General features: G+C 41.1%; 5 protein-coding genes across 13 annotated transcripts; 2 read left to right on the plus strand and 3 right to left on the minus strand.

Moving 5' to 3' along the window:
* Positions 1–329: 329 nt before the first annotated feature.
* On the minus strand, positions 330–3,255 carry LOC122398716 (polyribonucleotide nucleotidyltransferase 1, mitochondrial). Of its 2 annotated transcripts, none has more exons than XM_043398832.1 (7): positions 3,104–3,255; positions 2,030–2,941; positions 1,772–1,945; positions 1,506–1,699; positions 1,257–1,417; positions 867–1,178; positions 330–777 (listed from the first exon to the last, which is right to left on the minus strand). In XM_043398832.1, exons 1-7 carry the CDS (start codon positions 3,253–3,255, stop codon positions 379–381), a joined length of 2,304 nt encoding a protein of 767 aa, XP_043254767.1. In that variant the 3' UTR covers positions 330–378. The 2 variants fall into 2 exon arrangements, with proteins under 2 accessions (XP_043254767.1, XP_043254768.1); XM_043398833.1 differs by having other exon boundaries at positions 2,030–2,897; positions 3,104–3,254.
* Positions 3,256–7,595: 4,340 nt separating this feature from the next.
* On the plus strand, positions 7,596–9,138 carry LOC122399216 (complex I intermediate-associated protein 30, mitochondrial). Of its 4 annotated transcripts, none has more exons than XM_043399726.1 (3): positions 7,596–7,702; positions 7,957–8,428; positions 8,501–9,136. In XM_043399726.1, exons 2-3 carry the CDS (start codon positions 8,076–8,078, stop codon positions 9,012–9,014), a joined length of 867 nt encoding a protein of 288 aa, XP_043255661.1. In that variant the 5' UTR covers positions 7,596–7,702; positions 7,957–8,075; the 3' UTR covers positions 9,015–9,136. The 4 variants fall into 4 exon arrangements, with proteins under 4 accessions (XP_043255661.1, XP_043255663.1, XP_043255662.1 ...); XM_043399728.1 differs by lacking the exon at positions 7,596–7,702 and having other exon boundaries at positions 7,867–8,029; positions 8,106–8,428; positions 8,501–9,138; XM_043399727.1 differs by lacking the exon at positions 7,596–7,702 and having other exon boundaries at positions 7,867–8,029; positions 8,111–8,428; positions 8,501–9,138.
* LOC122399217 (probable cardiolipin synthase (CMP-forming)) lies at positions 9,036–11,411 on the minus strand. 3 transcript variants are annotated; one of them, XM_043399729.1, is made up of 4 exons: positions 10,299–10,451; positions 9,848–10,192; positions 9,518–9,775; positions 9,036–9,444 (listed from the first exon to the last, which is right to left on the minus strand). In XM_043399729.1, exons 2-4 carry the CDS (start codon positions 10,184–10,186, stop codon positions 9,178–9,180), a joined length of 864 nt encoding a protein of 287 aa, XP_043255664.1. In that variant the 5' UTR covers positions 10,187–10,192; positions 10,299–10,451; the 3' UTR covers positions 9,036–9,177. The 3 variants fall into 3 exon arrangements, with proteins under 3 accessions (XP_043255664.1, XP_043255666.1, XP_043255665.1); XM_043399731.1 differs by lacking the exon at positions 10,299–10,451 and adding an exon at positions 11,286–11,411 and having other exon boundaries at positions 9,178–9,444; XM_043399730.1 differs by having other exon boundaries at positions 9,178–9,444; positions 10,295–10,450.
* Positions 11,412–11,421: 10 nt separating this feature from the next.
* On the plus strand, positions 11,422–16,975 carry LOC122399215 (synaptotagmin-14). Of its 3 annotated transcripts, none has more exons than XR_006259251.1 (9): positions 11,422–11,655; positions 12,634–12,822; positions 13,204–13,338; positions 13,433–13,491; positions 13,661–13,837; positions 13,942–14,262; positions 14,349–14,702; positions 14,787–15,398; positions 15,857–16,975. XR_006259251.1 is itself a non-coding variant. In XM_043399723.1 (8 exons), exons 1-8 carry the CDS (start codon positions 11,622–11,624, stop codon positions 14,991–14,993), a joined length of 1,476 nt encoding a protein of 491 aa, XP_043255658.1. In that variant the 5' UTR covers positions 11,422–11,621; the 3' UTR covers positions 14,994–16,975. The 3 variants fall into 3 exon arrangements, 1 of the variants encoding a protein (XP_043255658.1); XR_006259252.1 differs by having other exon boundaries at positions 14,787–15,296; XM_043399723.1 differs by having other exon boundaries at positions 14,787–16,975.
* Positions 16,971–19,500, minus strand: LOC122399218 (pre-mRNA-splicing factor ISY1 homolog). Its single transcript, XM_043399732.1, has 4 exons — positions 19,441–19,500; positions 19,328–19,350; positions 18,925–19,243; positions 16,971–18,838 (listed from the first exon to the last, which is right to left on the minus strand). The coding sequence occupies exons 1-4, from the start codon at positions 19,441–19,443 to the stop codon at positions 18,464–18,466; spliced, it is 720 nt and encodes a 239-aa protein (XP_043255667.1). The 5' UTR covers positions 19,444–19,500; the 3' UTR covers positions 16,971–18,463.
* Positions 19,501–19,971: the final 471 nt, after the last annotated feature.

The raw sequence follows: 19,971 nt of genomic DNA on the forward strand, positions 1-19,971 counted from the left end.
TTAACAACAAACCATCGGTTAAAGAAATCAACGATTAAGAAAAAGATCTATAGAAATTAGACGAAGAAATTAAGCGGAAATGGTTTAGGAACAAATTACGTGGATAAATCAAGAATAAGTACTTCTGATTGATCTTATTTTTACTATATTTAACAATTTGTATAAAATATTATTTACAGCACTTCGTTAATCCACTAATAGAGACATAACGAAAGATTTTTCAGCACACTTATGTATTTATGGACATATCTATTTAACGTATTAAGTGTATTCAGTCTATGACATTTTATTGAACAATTTTAAATGAAATTGTCAAAATGAGATAAATTTTTTATTATTATCGGCGTAATTCTTATCGAGGAATACAAAACTTTGAAATTATTTCTTCATTTTTTCAACGATATTTAAATTTTGATCGCAGGATATTGGTTCTTGTAACACTTTATGCGATAACCTAATTTGTCCATTGACCGGATCTCGTCCAAAATATTTCACTTGTATCTCTTGCCCGACTGCCAATCCAAGCGCGCTGGGATGATGGATTTTACGTCGATCTAATTGCGAATTATGCAATAACGCCGGCGGCATGTTAGGATATAATGTAACCATCACCCCCGAATCACGAATTTCTGTTATTTTTCCTGTATAAATATCACCGAACGTCAATACTGGCTCAGATTCTTTCGTCAAAAGTTGATCAATCATTTCTCTGGCTTCGTTCATTGCGTCTTGATTAGGTGCAAATATAGAATATATATTGTCTACTTGCGAGTATATCTATAAACAAAAATAGCAATAGTACAAATAAATCAGTTTATATAACAAATATATGTAATGAAATTTGTATTTCTGCTCTTTAAACGTACATGAACTCCAGTTTCAACTAAGATTTTTCTCAAGTTTGACCCTCCAATCCCAATAAATTTCGCCCTTTGATACACGGGCACTTCAATAGTTTCGAGTACCGGTTTATTTTCTGTCTTATCTTTTCTCGGAGATGATATTACACCGTTCATGATATTAAGGATTTGATTCTTTGCCTCGGTTGCTCGATGAATACCCTCCATTATTATCTTCATAGGGATTCCTGGTATTTTTACATCGATTTGTAAAGCGGTAAATCCTTTTTTTGTACCGGATATTTTGAAATCCATGTCACCGAGATAGTCTTCGATGCCCTGTGTTATTTAAAAAATTGAAACTTAATTCCTTTCGCGTTGCGTGTTTTACTTAAATATCAACAAAAATATAATTACTAATATATCCGTTAATATTCTATAATCTTCTATCTGGTTTGTATCATTACTGAATTTACATATTAATCCAATAGCTACACCGGCAACTGGAGACGATATCGGTACACCTGCATCCATCAGTGCCATACTGCCCCCACATATAGAAGCCATGGAAGAAGAACCTTTAAGTAACGTTAGAAAATATTTTGTCAGTTATCATGTTACACAATATTTTTTAAACAATTCCTATCCCGTATCTACGGAACTCACCATTTGATTGTAATACTTCGCTTGTAAGTCTTATAGCAAATGGATAATCTTTTGGTATAACCGATTGCAACCCTTTTTCCGCCAATGCTCCATGACCTACTTCTCTACGAGCAAATCCAGTTACTCTACCCGTCTCGTTAGTTGCATACGGAGGGAACTCGTAATGTAGAAAAAAATTCTTTTCCTTTACGCCGCTGTAAGTTTGTAAGAAACGATGTTCAACTTATACCGCAGAAATATTTGTAAAGAATTGGTATGCGTAATACCTAGTTAGCATTGAAATAGTATCCATTTTAAGAGCATTTTCTATGCAATCCAGAGTTACTGTACATAAAACCTGAGTTTGTCCTCTTTGGAAGAAGGCAGAACCATGAACTGGTTTAAATAATTCCACTTCACATTGTATATCTCTTAATTCGTTTAATTTACGACCGTCGCATCTGAAATTGTTAAATTATGTATAGAAGATATACATAGTAACTGATACTTGTAACTGAATTTACCAAAAACATGCAGAAACCTACCTCTTATTAGTATCGAATACTGCAGTTCTGAAAACTGTTTTAATAAGGTTGTTGAAAGCAATTGTAGCAGTTGCAGCAGTCTTTGTATCATTGTTCGCCAACTCATTTAACATTTTGGTTCTTAAATCTATAATAGCATTGTCTCGTGAAATTTTATCATGAGTATAACATTTAAAAACATTAAGTATCTCATTTTCGGAAAATTCTCTTACAGTCTCTGTCATATCATTGGTCGTTTCTACATTATCAGTTATTACTGTTTTACATTTTCCAGATTTCTTTTGTAAGTTAGTTATAGAATTTATAATTAATTGACAATCTTTGGCAGCTACTCGTATAGCTTTACGAAGATCTTGTTCTATAATATCATTAGCCGATCCTTCTGCCATAACAACAAGATTTTTAGATGCACAGGCAACAATAAGATTTAACGAGCTATGCTGAAGTTGGCGTTTTGAAGGATTGATTACATATTCGTTATCTATAAATCCAATCCTCACAGCTCCAATGGGCCCTTTCCATGGAATATCGGAAATGCTTAACGCCACAGACGCAGCATTAATAGATAATACATCAGGATCATGCACTCCATCGACAGCCAACAAATTACATATTAGTTGTGTTTCATAACAATATCCTTCGTTGAACATAGGACGTACAGATCTATCTATTACTCTACTTGCGAGAATTTCATGTTGTGTGTAACCTATTTCTCTGCGAAAAAAATTTGTTGGTATACGACCTGCTGCTGAAGCTTTCTGCCTATAATCTACAGTTAGAGGAAGTACAGAACTATTGGTTAATACATCTTTTCTCACTACGGTGCTCATAACTGATGTATCACCGAATTGGGCGACAACACTTCCACCTGCGAAACGTGCATATTTTCCAGTTCTAAACGTCATCTTTCTCCTGAAGCAATACATGAAATAAATTAAATTAAAAATAAGAAAAACAATCGCTTAAATTTGCTATCCAAATTGGCCGTATTTTTTATGTGCGAAAAACTGAACAAGAATGTATACCGGGTATACGTTTTTATCAATTAGGTTAAATAACACGTGATGTTCTTACCCGTCAGATAATTGCACTTTTGCCTCGTGCTCCGTAAATTTCGTCGAATCGGATTCAACGTGCAACTTATTTCCATTTTTAATATGATGCTTTGGACACAGAAAAATTAAGTTTCTATTCTTTAACAACCCATTACGTCTAAGTAATACCATTTTTACATTAAACAGAAATTTGATTTTAATATTTCCACGATGACCATCGTCTACAACTGGAAAATCCTATCGCCCGAGCACGTACATTTCCAATGACACCAACATCGATCTAGTACTATTTCCCCAAATACCTATATATAGCAGAGGTGCCAGAAAAGCACCGACGGTGCCCTACTCACACATGCCAGATCACGCGTACGTGAGCTCGTAGAGTTTCGGAAAGTCGACAGAGGCAAACTGACACATGCCCTCTTTCTCGATTCTCCGAAGCTGCCCGAAGTAATTTCGGACCGTCTCGTGGGAGTCGAGAGAGAAAGGCTCATTTGCCTTCTCGCACTTGAACAACTAAAATTCGACCTCACGTCGACGGCATACGATTCCAAGTCTCGACTGCCCAGGTATTTTTTACTTTACTACACCCCTTTTTACCTGAAGTATAAGCTAAAAAGTACGATGTATAAGGTACGACTACATGTGCTTTTGAATTATCCTACAGTCCTCCGCCGGCCGCTGCTGACCGCTGCTGACCATTCCTCATACTTCTGACAACCTATAACGATTACAACTTGCTATTGCTTGTTCCTGCTGGTCTCTACATGCCTCTGCTGGCATATGCTGGCCTCTGCTGGCCTCTGCCTGCCTCCGCTCGCCTCTGCTGACCGCTGCTGACCACTCCTGATACTTCTGACAAGGTATAACGATTACTACGTGTTCCTGTTTGCTCCTGCTGCTCTCTACATGCCTCTACATTCATCTAGATGCCTCTACATCCCTCTGCCGGCTTCTGCTGGCCTCTGCTGGCCCCTGCTGACCGCTGCTGACCATTCCTGATACTTCCGACAACGTGTATCGATTACTATGTGTTACTGCTTGCTCCTGCTGGTCTCTACATGCCTCTACATGCTTCTACATGCATCTAGATGCCTCTACATCCCTCTGCTAGCCTCTGCCTGCCTCTGCTCGCCTCTGCTGACCGCTGCTGACCACACCTAATACTTTCGACAACTTATAACTCTTACTAAGTGTTCCTGCTTGCTCCTGCTGGTCTCTGCATGCCTCTACATGCTTCTACATGCATCTAGATGCCTCTACATCCCTCAGCTAGCCTCTGCCTGCCTCTGCTCGCCTCTGCTGACCGCTGCTGACCACTCCTGATACTTCCGACAACGTATAACTCTTACTATGTGTTACTGCTTGCTCCTGCTGGTCTCAACATGCCTCTACATGCATCTAGATGCCTCTACATCCATCTGCTGGCCTCTGCTGGCCTCTGCTGGCCCCTGCTGACCGCTGCTGACCACTCCTGATACTTCCGACAACGTATAACGATTTCTATGTGTTACTGGTTGCTCCTGCTGGTCTCTCCATGCCTCTACATGCCTCTACATTCCTCTGCTGGCCTCTGCTGGCCTCTGCTGGCCCCTGCTGACCGCTGCTGACCACTCCTGATACTTCCGACAACGTATAACGATTTCTATGTGTTACTGGTTGCTCCTGCTGGTCTCTCCATGCCTCTACATGCCTCTACATTCCTCTGCTGGCCTCTGCTGGCCTCTGCTGGCCTCTGCCTGCCTCCGCTCGCCTCTGCTGCCCGCTGCTGACCACTCCTGATACTTCTGACAAGGTATAACGATTACTACGTGTTCCTGTTTGCTCCTGCTGCTCTCTACATGCCTCTACATCCCTCTGCTGGCCTCTGCTGGCCTCTGCTGGCCTCTGCTGACCGCTGCTGACCACTCCTGATACTTCTGACAAGGTATAACGATTACTACGTGTTCCTGCTTGCTCCTGCTGGTCTCTACATGCTTCTACATGCATCTAGATGCCTCTACATCCCTCTGCTGGCCTCTGCTGGCCTCTGCTGGCCTCTGCTGGCCCCTGCTGACCGCTGCTGACCATTCCTGATACTTCCGACAACGTGTATCGATTACTATGTGTTACTGCTTGCTCCTGCTGGTCTCTACATGCCTCTACATGCTTCTACATGCATCTAGATGCCTCTACATCCCTCTGCTAGCCTCTGCCTGCCTCTGCTCGCCTCTGCTGACCGCTGCTGACCACACCTAATACTTTCGACAACTTATAACGATTTCTATGTGTTACTGGTTGCTCCTGCTGGTCTCTCCATGCCTCTACATGCCTCTACATTCCTCTGCTGGCCTCTGCTGGCCTCTGCTGGCCCCTGCTGACCGCTGCTGACCACTCCTGATACTTCCGACAACGTATAACGATTTCTATGTGTTACTGGTTGCTCCTGCTGGTCTCTCCATGCCTCTACATGCCTCTACATTCCTCTGCTGGCCTCTGCTGGCCTCTGCTGGCCTCTGCCTGCCTCCGCTCGCCTCTGCTGCCCGCTGCTGACCACTCCTGATACTTCTGACAAGGTATAACGATTACTACGTGTTCCTGTTTGCTCCTGCTGCTCTCTACATGCCTCTACATCCCTCTGCTGGCCTCTGCTGGCCTCTGCTGGCCTCTGCTGACCGCTGCTGACCACTCCTGATACTTCTGACAAGGTATAACGATTACTACGTGTTCCTGCTTGCTCCTGCTGGTCTCTACATGCTTCTACATGCATCTAGATGCCTCTACATCCCTCTGCTGGCCTCTGCTGGCCTCTGCTGGCCTCTGCTGGCCCCTGCTGACCGCTGCTGACCATTCCTGATACTTCCGACAACGTGTATCGATTACTATGTGTTACTGCTTGCTCCTGCTGGTCTCTACATGCCTCTACATCCCTCTACATGCCTCCACATGCGTCTACTGGTCCCTGCTGACCCCGGCTGACCACTGCTGACCACTGCTGACCATTGTTGACATCTTCTGATATGATGTATATGTATTAAAGCCTTGTATAATGTAAATCTATTGCAATAAATGTTATAATTTCAAAGAATTCTATGTCTTCTCGTCATTTTTACCTTCCTTTACCTCTCCAAAGCATTCCCATAGTTATAAGATACGTGCCACCTCTTCCGATATCATGTCCTCCTAATAACAAAGTCTAAAATGAACCTAAAACCGCCATCGGTTATTTATTTATTCGCTCGAAAAATTTCCAAGGTCCTCGAAAAGATTTGAGGGGGGTCCCGATTAAATTTTTTTTTTAAACAACTGGGAAGTCCTGAAACAGCTGGAAAGTCCTGAAACAATTGGAAATTCCTGAAACAGCTGGGAAATCCTGGAACAACGAAAAAGTCCTGAAACAGCGAAAAAGTCCTGAAACATAAGGAAAGTCCTGAAACAGCTGGAAAGTCCTGAAACAGCTGGAAAGTCCTGAAACAGCGAAAAAGTCCTGAAACATGTGGAAAGTCCTGAAACAGCTAAACCCCCCTGAAACAGCTGGAAAGCCCTGAAACAGCGAAAAAGTCCTGAAACGACGTGAAAGCCCTGAAACAGCTGGAAAGCCCTGAAACAACTGGGAAGCCCTGGAATTTCTTGGAAACGCCGAAAATTATTGGAAAACCTGAATTTTTAGCAAAGTTCTGAGTTTCAGGACTTCCGAGGTGTTCCAGGACTTCCTAGTGGGTTCAGGGAAACCAAGGAGTTTCAGGGAGTCTTATAACTAAGGTAATGATTTGGAGAGGAGAAGAAAGGTAAAAAATGATGAGAACACATAGAATTCTTTGTAATTATATCATTTATTGCCATAGATTTACATTATACAATGTTTTAATACATATATATCATGGCAGAAGTTGTTAACAAGGTTCAGCAGTGGTCAGCAGTGGTCAGCAGTGGTCAGCAGGGGTCAGCAGGGGTCAGCAGTGGTCAGCAGGGGTCAGCAGGGGACAGTAGAGGCTTGCAGAGGCAAGCAGTAACATGTAGTAATCGTCACACGTTGTCGGAAGCATCGGTGGTGGTCAGCAGTGGTCAGCGGAGACCAGCGGAGGACAGCGGAGGCCAGCGGAGGCCTGCGGAGGCCAGCAGTGGCAAGGAGTGGCAAGCAGTGGCAAGTTGTAATCGTTATACGTTGTCGGAAGCATAAGGGGTGGTCAGCAGCGATCAGCAGAGACCAGCGGGGCAGGCAGAGGTCAGTAGGATTCGTCATACATTGTCAGAAATATAAGTGGTGGTCAGCAGAAGCCAGCAGAGGCCAGTAGAGACTGTCAGAGGGTGGCAGTAGCCCGTAGTAATCGTTATATGTTGTCGGAAGCATCAGCAGTGGTCAGCAGAGGCCAGCGGAGGCCAACGGGGACCAGCGGAAGCCAGCAGAGGCCAGCAGCGTCCAGCGTAGACCAGCAGAGGCAAGCAGAGGCAAGCAGTAGCAAGTTGTGATCGTTATACGTTGTCAGAAGTATCAGGAGTGTGGTCAGCAGCGGTCAGCAGGGACCAGCAAAGGCCAGCAGAGGCAGGCAGAGACCCACACATGCTGGCAGAGGTCAGCAGAGGCCAGCAGAAGCCAGGAGAGGCTGGGTCGATAAATAAGCGCCATCTAGCGTCGAAGGTAACGAACTATTCCATGCCTGTGCAAATCATGTACCACCAGTGGGTCACACTTTCTTTAACATATAGACAGGGAGCTGCTTTCGATTCGCCCGAGCACGTAAATTTTCTAATGTCACCAACATCGCCCTAGTACTATTTACCCTAATACCTTTATACAGAGATATTTTTAGGTTATACTGTATAACCTATACATATAGTTGTAGGCTTCATTTACACGATGCATATTTTTGATACGTTCAATTGCATTTACAGTGAACGAGAGTTAGTCCATATAAAATACGAATGAGCAAGAATTAATGTACTCGCGCGTTTGCACGTCGTGTATGTAGGTATCTTATGATATTTTTGTTTAATCGCCCTATAAGACAATCATGATTTCTGTATCACGACTATGTTTGAAGAGAAGTAATAAAAGAGGGTTTCACAAAAGTTGTATATCGTATATGTACGAAAGAAAAGGAATACATTATCCGTACAAATATGACATACCACCAGAACCGGAAAATTTAAGTATCTTTGAAAAAATGCGAAATGGATATCGTGGAATGAAGGAAGAGGTATCGTTATTTCGAAAAGAGATACGGGATAAATATAGAATGCGCTCTATTATAATTTCACCAAGCGCAGAGAATATCGTTTGGAAATTCGATGGAACTTTAAAATCGCGGAATGAATGGGTTCTAACCTGCGATAGTGATTACGATAATGGTTATTCAACCGCTAAGTAAGTGTCATGGGCATGTAAATTTAACTTGAACAAAATTATTTAAGATTGTTAAATATAGTCTCTGTTTAGATTAGAATTGTCCTCTCGTGGCACTGGAATATTCCATGGTGTATTAAGTACCGAATTACCTAAAGACGGTAGAACGATGATTGCTGGTTTTTGTAACGTAACAACAGTACGAAAATTGAAGTCTTTTAAACGAAAAATTAAACTCGATTGGGCAAAGTACAATAGTCTGGTTTTAAAAGTTAGAGGAGACGGTAGATGTTATATGTTGAATATTTTACAAAAGGGACCGATTGATTTATTCTGGTACAAGGCTCATCATTATGTATTATATACCAGAGGTGGACCTTATTGGCAGTATGTTAAAATACCATTTTCTAAATTCGCGATGGGTGGAAGAGGTGTATTACAAGACGTTCAAAGTTCTTTGGCGCGATCCGATGTCACGAATTTTGGTATTACTATTTGCGATAAAAAAAATGGGCCATTTAGTTTAGAAATTGACTATATCGGTGTATGTTACGATATGTGTCACTTTGAACAGTTTGCGTACGAAACGTACGACATGAGCAAATAAAACTAACGACGTAGATCAATTACCAAATAAAAATATTGTTATTCGTTTCATTGTTAAATACAGTACATATTTAAATAACATTTATTAAAGAAAGCAAGTAATAAATCTAAACATAGCATCGATGTTCTATTTTGTTGATATTATTAATTATATACAAATTCACTTAGCGAGACGATTTTGTCGAGTTTTTTTTACTTAAAAATTTATACGTATTTTTTGATATCAGGTAGCTAATACCTCCTGCTAATGTTGTTAATGCTGTAACGTAACATAGACCTTCTAAAATTGGATGATTTACAAAATGAAATATAGGAGCAGCCAATGTCCCAGCAACAAAAGACAACTGAATAGCGGTATTAATTTTACTTATATATGTTGGAGCTAATTGTACCGTCGCATGCGTAGGATCAAAGTACCTAGCAAGGGTTTTCTGAAATGTCATAGCGAAAAATTAATTTAGCTAAATACTTAACCGATTTACATTTTTTTAACGTGGTACGTACCGGCGGTGGTAAAGATCGATATCTAATATACGAAGCGGCAGAAACTAAGGCAACGTCCCTTACGACGACAAGACATGCCAAAGGAATAGGAACCAGTCCTACCCAGGCCAACGAAAGGAACAACGTACCTACTAGTAATTTATCTGCAACCGGGTCTAGAAAACTACCAAGCTTAGATGCTTGGGACGTCCAAGTACGTGCTATCCATCCATCGGCTAGATCACTGAATCCTGCAATTATTAATAACCACAGTGCTACCTGTAATATCAACAAATAATACTGATATAATTAATATATATTAATTATACGTATGTAACGCTATTGTTTTACCTGGTAATCCTGTGACAAGATCATGTAACTTAAATAAGGCGACGTTACAATTCTAGCCATACAAAGTAAGTTTGGTATCGTCCAAATGTTTTCCTTTTCTATAATTTCTTCTACTTTCCGTTTAGTCTGTTTAATATCTTGAAGTATTTGCAATCTTAATGCCCTTCTCCTAGCGACGCGTTCTTTCTTAGTAATATAATTTTTATGATGGTTATTTGTTCCGGTGGAATATAAACTTGCGTTGTACATTAAATACTGCCTTAAACATTTCTTCAGCAAACATCTATTTAACGTTACCGACTGTTTAAAACGTAATATTGTAAAATAGCTCATACTCATTTGTTCCTGTTATTGGAATAATACATTATACAATATCAGAAGCATAATTAAATGTAAAATTGCATGTTCAATTATGTTTTAATATCGAATGTAAGAAGTATATAGTACCTACAATATAAAATAGATGAGTTTTAGTAGAATAATATTATTTTCCCTAGAATATATTCTATTTGATCTAATAATTACTGAAATTGTTCAATTGATACGTTCCGTCAGATATTTCATTTTTCAGGTTATGTTAATCGATAACAAACAACACATGGAACTTAACCCGATCAATTTGAACATTTCTAGTCTTATGTGTAATAAATAAGTAAAAAAAAAAAAATGTAAAAATTGGACGTGTTAGAAAAACTGATCATATATTAAATTCTATAATTTGTATCAATTAATCAAACATAAAATATATCGTTTATCTATAAAGAAATCGAACAATGTACCCAGGAAGCGCGTATGTTTGCATCAAGAAGATAAATAAGTTATTCGTTAACCGATTGATCTCATTGGCGACCGGCAACAAGCACTGCGAAGTAAAGAGTTGTCGGTTCTACTTTCGGTTAGCATTAAAACGTACCAACCACCATTTATTTGAAGTTTGAAATGTATGAGAAAATTACGAACGTAATTCCGTAGAATACGTTAATATTTTTTAAACAAGAGAACCAGGATACGTTTATAAAATATTGATTATCGACGATACAAGCCGTCATCGTTTTTCGATATCTCTACGCTTCAGTTCCGATGTTAAAATAATAATTTTAGAAAATATTTCCTTCAATTTAGTTTCGTTTTACTTATTTTGCGTATATTTGTTTCAATAATGTCCAATGTTCTTTAAAAACTTGACGTCAGTTTCTTCATTTGCTATTGATGTTAATGTAACCTTATTTGTTTGATCGGTGCATAAAAATCTTTGTCAACATTATATTACTGTCGAGAAAATAATGTTTCGAATCTAATCGGATTTTACAACTCCACCGCTAAATTCCGATAGATCGTCATGTCGCGTTACAAGAGCAGAGAAATATTCTAATTGATCGCACAGTGATTAAATGTATCATTGTAAAAAATAATTTGGGAATTCTTGCGTTAGACTTACCAACGCGTTTCGAATGAGAATCCCTGGCGAAGTAAATCCCCCTCGGGGACGTATACGCGCGGACGCGAGGCGCACGCGTACAGATGGTCAGGGTATTGCAGGCGCACACGTCGTCGCGAGCAACAGAGTGCTGTGTGTACACCCCCGCCCACGTATTATTATTCGGCTGTTTGTAACCACGCTTACACGAAGATCGCGAACGGCCCACGAGTCTTCTGTCGGATAAGCTCGCACCGAGCAAATAATGAGTTCATTATTCGCGGAGGAGGACGACTCGCCGCGTTCGATCGACGGAACAGCGTAAGAGGAAGGGTTTAATGCGACACAAGGACGAGCATGATTCTGGCTGGATCAGACCATTTTCTGGCGGGTAAGTCCACTACATTTCGCACGGCTAGCGGAGCTTCTCTAGCAAAGTTTACGTGTACGAAGTGTAACGAAGGGCGTGATCATTGATACGAATAATCGACGATTCGATGCCTGTCGAGGGGCCAGTCAGGCCAGGAGATCGAGTCGAGAGAAACGAACGGTGAAACGCGCGTTCGTTGATTCCCTTCTCAGCCCCTGTTTCTTCCTCATAGGAGTTACCTTAAAACTGATTCGGCTAAACGACCAATCCAATATACGACCGTTATTTCTCACGATTCGTGAAAACACGTTTCGAACGATCGTTTGTTTCGAATAATCGGGAATATCTCGAAGGGTTGTTATTCGACGCGTCCGCATTGCGCAAACCGAGGACTTTTCGAAGCGCACCGCCTCGGGTTTATCCATTCGAAGCTAGCAAATATTGTAATCATCGTTGCTGCGAAATGACAAATCTCGCGAGAATAGTTTGCGGAATCGAATCGACGTGATCTCGTTACCGCGAATCATTAAACGGCATATTTTGCTGGGCAATATCGCAGCGGCAGTTTGCGTGGCAACTGGAGCAACGATGGTTAATTATTCCAGGTCATTTAGATGTAACGTGTCGCTAGTGTTTGAACGCGTTCGATATATGCCAAACGACGCGTACGATCGCCGGTCGGGAGTGAGAGAGAAAAGGATTTTAAACGGTGCACGGGTGAACGCCTTTTCTCCTCATAGCCAATAAATAATTAATAATTAATGACGTTTAACAATTTCTGCCCAACAAGGCTATCTTTTAACCTCTATCATATGTACGTATATGTACAGTAGAATCAGTAGAAATTTACCCAACCAGATAATCGCTACATTTTTTATTTAGCTCGAAACTTTCATCTTTCCGACACTATTTTTCAAAGTCTTTAAACAAATTTTTTGTACCGCTTTAAAGAAAACAGCATGCATCGTACAGACAATGAGAAAAATCGATCGATTTCAGTACCTGTGGAAGCGACAGCATTTCTGGGTGCCGTTGCTGGCTTTGTGGTCCTCTTGTTGGCTCTCTTTTTGTATTTATCTCGCAAGTGGTGCTTCACCCCACCATCCACGACCACACTTTTCGGAGGAGTTTGCGTGCCCCTATGCGAATCTAACAACAGTTCCACTTCTCAAATTACGAAGAACATAGGTGACAACTTTCTGCACTCTGCATTCTCGATGTATATTTTTATGGATCCGATTGTACCGCCTAAGTTTCGCACACACGTCGTGTAGACGACATTAACAGAAACATAGAGAAAACTTCATTAACAAGATCAGATCACATTGGTACCTTTTCTATTTCGAATATAGTACCATATTTCACGTTGTCATAGATCAGTGACACTTGAAAGCATATAAAAAGACTTGGTTCCGGATCGAATACTTCATAATTGTAATTAATTCTCTTTGCTTCTCTGTACGTGTAGCAAAACTCTTCGTTTCTGTTAAGTGTTTAAGTTTCCAGCGGGATGCTCTCGTATACGAATGTTCCTAACGAAACGTATATTTTCCAAATGGAATTCAACAGGAAAGGTATTTTCCTATTCGGACCCAGAAACCAGTTCCGACTCGGAAGAAGACGCCCTACGTCGATTGAATCCACGTCCTCATCCGCCGCCTGATACGCTGACCATCCAAGCGGAAGATGGACCGACCATCGTGGGTCAGTTGTACCAAATATATCTCAATCTAATTCGCATCGTTGATTCACCCCGTCATCCTGACTACCTATACATACGTTGTTTTTATCGTTTTAGATGCTGGAACCACTTCCAGCAGTTGCACGGAAGAACACTCTCCTGCCGATCAACAACAGGTGAACTAACAGCATCTAAACGGTGGATAAGCTATACGTATATTAAATAAACGTAACTTTTATACTTTTTATATTTATACATTGCGACGCTGTATCGATTCGATGTTTCCTTGACAAGGCCGTATTATCGTTTTATCCGATTCTGACTAATGTTTTCCATTGATCGCAGTGCGTAGTGGAAGTCGGTGCTTCGAATATTCTACTCGGTGCCAGAGAACAGGAAGAAGAGATCGATCAGAATGGGCCGACGAGCAACGACATCATCGAGACGATGGGCACGGTCGCCGAAGAAGTGGGCAGCCTGGAGGTTGCGTTTTTGTACGATGCACCGATGCGGGAGATGACGGTACGTACCTCTTATACGTATGTAAACGTGTAACGGTAACGACGATACGGAAATTCCAAATTCAAAGGTTAAACGTAAGATTAAGATTCCACATCTGTTCGTAGGTACACGTGTTGCAAGGACGAAATTATCCCGAGGGTATAGGCGGTAGTCAGGTACGTCTGGTACTTTTACCGTCGAAGAAGCAACGACGCAAGACCCGTGTCCGTCAGGGTACGTCCCCGCAGTACATGGAAAGTTACCTTCTACCCCGCGTGAACCCAGAGGATGTGAACGCGATGGGTGTACGTTTAAGAGTCTACCTGTGGAGCGGAAGGATGCGCCGTGAGAGACTGCTCGGCGAAGCCAGAGTCTCCTTCGATCAGATTAATCTTCAGCTCGAGACGACTCTGTGGTTAACGCTACAACCACCGCCATCGTCCTCGGTAAATCCCCCTATACGCGTGCTTCGATTCCTACCTTATTCTTGTCGCATTGCATATGTATTTCATCCGCCGTCTTGTGCTTGAAGGTGCAAGAATGGGGAACAACCAGTAGCTTGACGCGTAGCGATTCCACGGGATCTCAGCAATCCGTTCAGTCGTACGCATCGCCCACCGTGCCTCCATACGGCAGCAGCATGAAGGGCGGAAGCGTGGCAGAGATACTAATAGGCTTGGCGTACAACGGGACAACAGGACGTTTGTCGGTAGAAATAATCAAAGGGTCTCATTTTCGGGGTGGCGGCGGAAACGACACGAAACCGCCCGACACGTACGTCAAGCTTGCACTCGTGGACAGCAACGGTCACGAAATGGGACGATCGAAAACTGGTTTGAAACGTGCTCAGCCCAATCCTCTTTACAAGGAAACGTTTATATTCCAGGCACGTTTCTTACATCTATATCGGGCGCACATTTTCGATAATGTTGTAAGCGTACTCTCGTTGAACCCGAAACAATTCCCGTAGGTTGCTCTGTTCCAACTCGGGGACGTAACGCTCTTCCTGTCGGTTTACAATCGGCGAAGAGGAGGCATGGGGAGGAAAGGCAGAGAAATGATCGGCTGGCTCAGTCTGGGACTGAACAGCTCGGAGGAACTTCAGCACTGGAACGACATGCGCGCGGCAAGGCAGCCAACGCAAATTCAACGCTGGCATTCGCTGCTGCGTCCTTGAGATGCCCGACTATGAAAGAGTGCCTGTTACGGAGAAAAATATTTTACATTAACGATAAACGATACAGTTTGATCGATAAAGAAACATCAAACACGCTGTGGGTAACGCGCGCTCGTTGGCGCGTCTTGGCACGACTGATCGTTTAATAGGAAGCCATAAAAAAAAAAAAAAAAAAAAAAAGAAAAAAAACAGAAGGCGAAGAACACTTTTAACGAAACAAACGGCTGCCGTTCGTATTGGATGCGCTGTCTACTGCCCGAATAAGATCACCTGAAGTCAATCGGAGCTGTCTTCATTCTTTACGTACGTGGGTAACTCTGAGTTACGAAACTCTATCGATGTACCAAGTACATTCCTTTTTGATACGCCGGACGGAGTTGTGGGTGTTTTCAACATACATATTACGTATGTATATCACATATGCATCAAGAAACTGAAAAAGAACGCGAACATGAGACACGCGTACACATAAATCGCACACTTTTACACGTTCATGTACACACACGCGCGTGTACGCAAGGTGTTTCGTCTGCCTGGATCGGCCAAGATCAGAAGGGATAAATATCGGCGATAAAGCAAACCTTAAAGAATCGTTTCGTTCAGCGAGTCGATTCGGACAACAAACAAACAAACTTCTTCCTTAAGATATTTCTATTATAATCATCGAAAGAAATCAACGAGATATTAAGGTGATCGAGATAAACGAAACGACTTGCGTACATGCAATTTTATCGATCTTAAATTAACCGCGCACAAGTAAACGGACCGCGTAACCGTGGCATGAAATTTTTTAAACTCGATATGTGCCTGAGCCGACAACCATGATCGTTTATTTTTTACTTTGTGCCTTTCACCATTTTTAGGCCGCGTGTCCGTCGACGGAGAATCGTCGTGGGATACCCAGCCGAGTCGAGGGCCCCGTATACGAAAACACGCGCGATCCTCTAGTTCTTCTTTGGACGGGCTAGCCGAGCGAAATACACAATACCCTATTTTTCTTTCGCTCTCGCGATTTCGCCACATTTTCAACGGACATGCCTACGCATGCATAATGCTTGTCACGAGCCGAAACGACGAGTCCGCGAATCAACGCGTGTGGTTCGAGAATGGATTGTCACGCGCGATCTACGGGATCGGTCCCCCTTGCTGCAGGGCCTAGGGCGATCCTTGGATCGGTGCACTTTTCTCGGATCCGAGAATAACAAAGTACGCGAGGCTGTGAAATTCTTGTAGTCTCTTTTTCGTTTCACTTGGTACGTTCTCTCTGTTCTCTCTTCGATGCCGTTAACACGTTCAAAGTCTTAACGATCTGCATACGTGAAACGGTTTTTACTTTGGAATTGGTCGAGTGCAAGTATCGCCCGTATACGTTGATCCGAAATTTGAACCGTTATTAATCGACTAACTAAAGAAACAGTTGTGTTTCAGGGACGATGACGGACGATGGTGGAAATGTTCAAGGGAGTAGCTGGAAACATTGATTACCATGAAAATATGTATCTCCTCTTGTTACGTTCGAGCGATAGGATGCGATTTAAACGCGGACTGTGAACGTGTTGCGACAGTGACAGGAAGCGCGCAAAGGTCTCTCGCAAGTTAAAGGCAAAGCTTTAGATTTTTGTTAGACGATTAGCTGTATCGCTGAAACTCCCATCGACACACTTTATTCCTATTACATATATTTCGTGTTTCCACGATATGTATAGGCAACCTGACTAGGGGATCGAACGGTTAATTCGAACAGATGGTTGGGACAGGGAACCGTGGAAGTACGAGGGCGAACATTCACGATTCAATGACGCACAATAAAACTCGCAAAGCACACCCCTCGTAAACGCAGATGTGATTCTAGAGTTGATATTACTTAACTAAAACTAGAGACGTACACGGTATCGCGTGACTACGGTAAACGTAGATTATCCATACGTTTATATGTATATTAGAGATTTTGATTCAACCGGCCGAAATTAGGCGACTGATTAGCGAACAAAACAGATGCTGTGAATCGTTCAACGCTTGACTTTTTCAAGCTTTAGCATTTTAGGTAATTAACGATGATTAATCCATGCTCGAACTATTCTCTCGCGTTAAACCGTGTCACGGTGCAACGTGATTTTTTCCAGGGACTCGGAAGATGTTCCTTTTGGTATGCGTGGAATTTTTCTCGCGATCACGTGCAGCCTGTTCTTTTAAAGAGACGCCTTTAGCGCTTTCGACTGTAGCATATCGTCGCTGAAGACATTTCCCGCTTGGAAACACGCGAATACGGCAGACGTATGGACGAGATACGCGCGATCGAGTAATTTCACTCTACTTTGATAAATCGTAAGCGTAGCCGCGAGTTTAGCTAGCGTTTAATTAGGATAATTTTCAATTCTGAGTCCTGATAACGTAATTGTATATTGTACAGTCTGTTTATAAACAACACGATGTTGAATCGACGATCAAAGGAAGATATTTATTACACGCGAACGGACTGTATGTATGTACACGTATGTACACGTATGTACGTGCGCATAGTTCTCGTCTCGTTGGCGAGCGGTTACGAACGGAAACGAAACAATTTTCAAAGTATTTTCGGACCGGATACGTCTACTTAATTAACGTATAGGGCTTTTTCAGGGTAATTCCTATGCCTTTGACTGTTCCCAGTTTCTTACAATAATAGTGGTAATCCCATCAGAATATCTTCAAAGAACAAAATGACTGGCTTAGTATGGAAGACACTCGGGCAAATTCTGCTTCCAGACAACGAATACAAATTTTAGACTCGTTCGTAAATTAGTTTACCTATGTATTACTCTCGTAAACTAGAGTTTGTTAACAAATTTGTTTAATCAAAGCCTCGGGTTGAAGCTGGTTTACGAACGAACCGAATACTTTTATTCGTTATTCGAAAATGAAAATTTGCTCGACGAGTAGTGCGGAAGGAGGTAGCCAAGTATTGGGATAGATACAATTCTTTGGTTGTCTCGTGTAGCCAGTTGATTTTGCTCCAACGCGATAGCAAGAAGGAAGACAAACGATTAAATTATTATTTTTTAAATACTCCTTCGGCAAAGTATGAATGTATGCTGCGAAGAACAATTTTTACAACACTAACCGTAATTTGTCGTCTTTCTTGGTGTTTTATTCTATTGTGTCCCCTTTCTCGAGTATTGGGTGCTTAGATTGCAACAATCGAGTGCAACGTACAAAACAAATAATAAGGATCGCGAGATTTATAAACAGACTACCGTTAAATTTTGATCTATATATTTTATCTACAGCACTCTTTCTCGATAAGTATTAAATTGAAGTTTGAACGTCTACTGCACAAAATAATTAACGTAATCAATGTTATTACTTACATATTAATAATAATTATTATTATATCTGTCGCGTTTTATAAAAATGTACTCTAATACAATTAAACGAATAAACTTACAAATAGTTGTTATTTAATGCGTAAGAATACAAAATAAAACCTGTCAAAGTACATACTTCTCTAACAGTTCTTGCTTTTTTCTTGCAAGCAATGCTTCCTGAATATCTTGTTGCGACGGTATCGCTTTTTGCGCCGTTGTTTCAACTTCTTCTTCGATCTCTTCGAGCTCCTTCTTCTCGTGCTCTGCCAGCCATTCTTTTACTGATCTATCTCTTGCTTCTTGTTCCGCTTTCTGTTCCAACGGTAACAGAATCCCGTCGTCGTCGTCTCTGTAACCGTAGTAATCCGCATCAATGTCTTTCATTAATTCTGCGCGTGTTTTACGAGGAGGAGGAGGTGGTTCTTGCTCGAACAGCTCTCTAACTCCTGGCAATTCTTTCGCTGCTCCAAAATATTTGTAGCCACGATTTCCAGGTACCTGAATATTTAATTACATTATAAACTTAAACTTTAGTACATATAACAATAGGATTTAGGACATTTATAATCTGATATACACTATACCTCACGACCTTCGTGATCTAGCATACGTGGCCCCACTCTAGAATAATCGGGACCACCCAGTTCTTTTATTTGAGCCTCCCAATGTCGTTTCTCTCTCAGTAATTTATTTATTTCATCGTTCAAGTCCCGAATACGAAACTCTCCAAGGCCTGCGTTCTGTATCTGCGCCACTTTCTTTGCAATTTCTCTAATTATTTGCATTCTCCATTTCTCTGCCTTTCGCAGGTCTCTACATTCGGAAGCTAGGTACGGTCTCCTTTCTTGTTCTTTTCTGGCACCTTCGTTGCTTTGCGCCGCTCGCCATCGAGCAAGCGTAGTCCTGTAAAACAATCAAGAAAATAAATTTGAAAGAACACGTTTGAACATAGAAAAATGAGACAATTTCCAACTTATAGACACTTACATAGCCTTTTCTGCGTTTCGCGCCTAAAATAACAGAGTAAAAATTAGCAATGAATTACGTCAAAAAGATACAATGTTTTTAATATAATATTTAACACAGTTTATTGTACTTACCATTTTTTATTTAATTGCGACAATAACGTTTAATAACAATTTAATGCTGCTTTATAATTTTTATAAAATCATATAAAACTTAAAAGACAATTTTTTCGAAATAAATCGTCCTTAACATTTGATTATTAAATATTTTTGCGTTATGCATTATAACTGTATGATTTTATTTCATTTTATTCTTGAGGTCTGCGTTTTTAAGGTTATATTTACGTGTGTGTCGGCCTAGGTTATGTGAAAAATGGAGAAAATAACCGATTGAACTTTATATGCATAACTTTATGTAAATAATACAAAGTCGGAACGAAATATTATCGAAATAATTGCAATGCAGAAACTCTATATTATATTAAATATAAAATCTCGACATTAGTCACATTTTATGTACAGATGGGTCATTGAATCTGTTACTGGTATAAAGTTCTTGGATCGATTAATTGGTAAAACGTAACATTTTCAGTGTTATTTCATTAATTGGAAATCTAAAGCGGGTATGGATACTGAAACGTGTTAAGATTACTTAAGATGCAAGCA

This window comes from Colletes gigas, unplaced genomic scaffold, assembly GCF_013123115.1.
Source record: "Colletes gigas isolate AHSC1104 unplaced genomic scaffold, ASM1312311v1 Colletes_gigas_Sc00012, whole genome shotgun sequence".
Taxonomy (NCBI): Eukaryota; Metazoa; Arthropoda; class Insecta; order Hymenoptera; family Colletidae; genus Colletes; species Colletes gigas.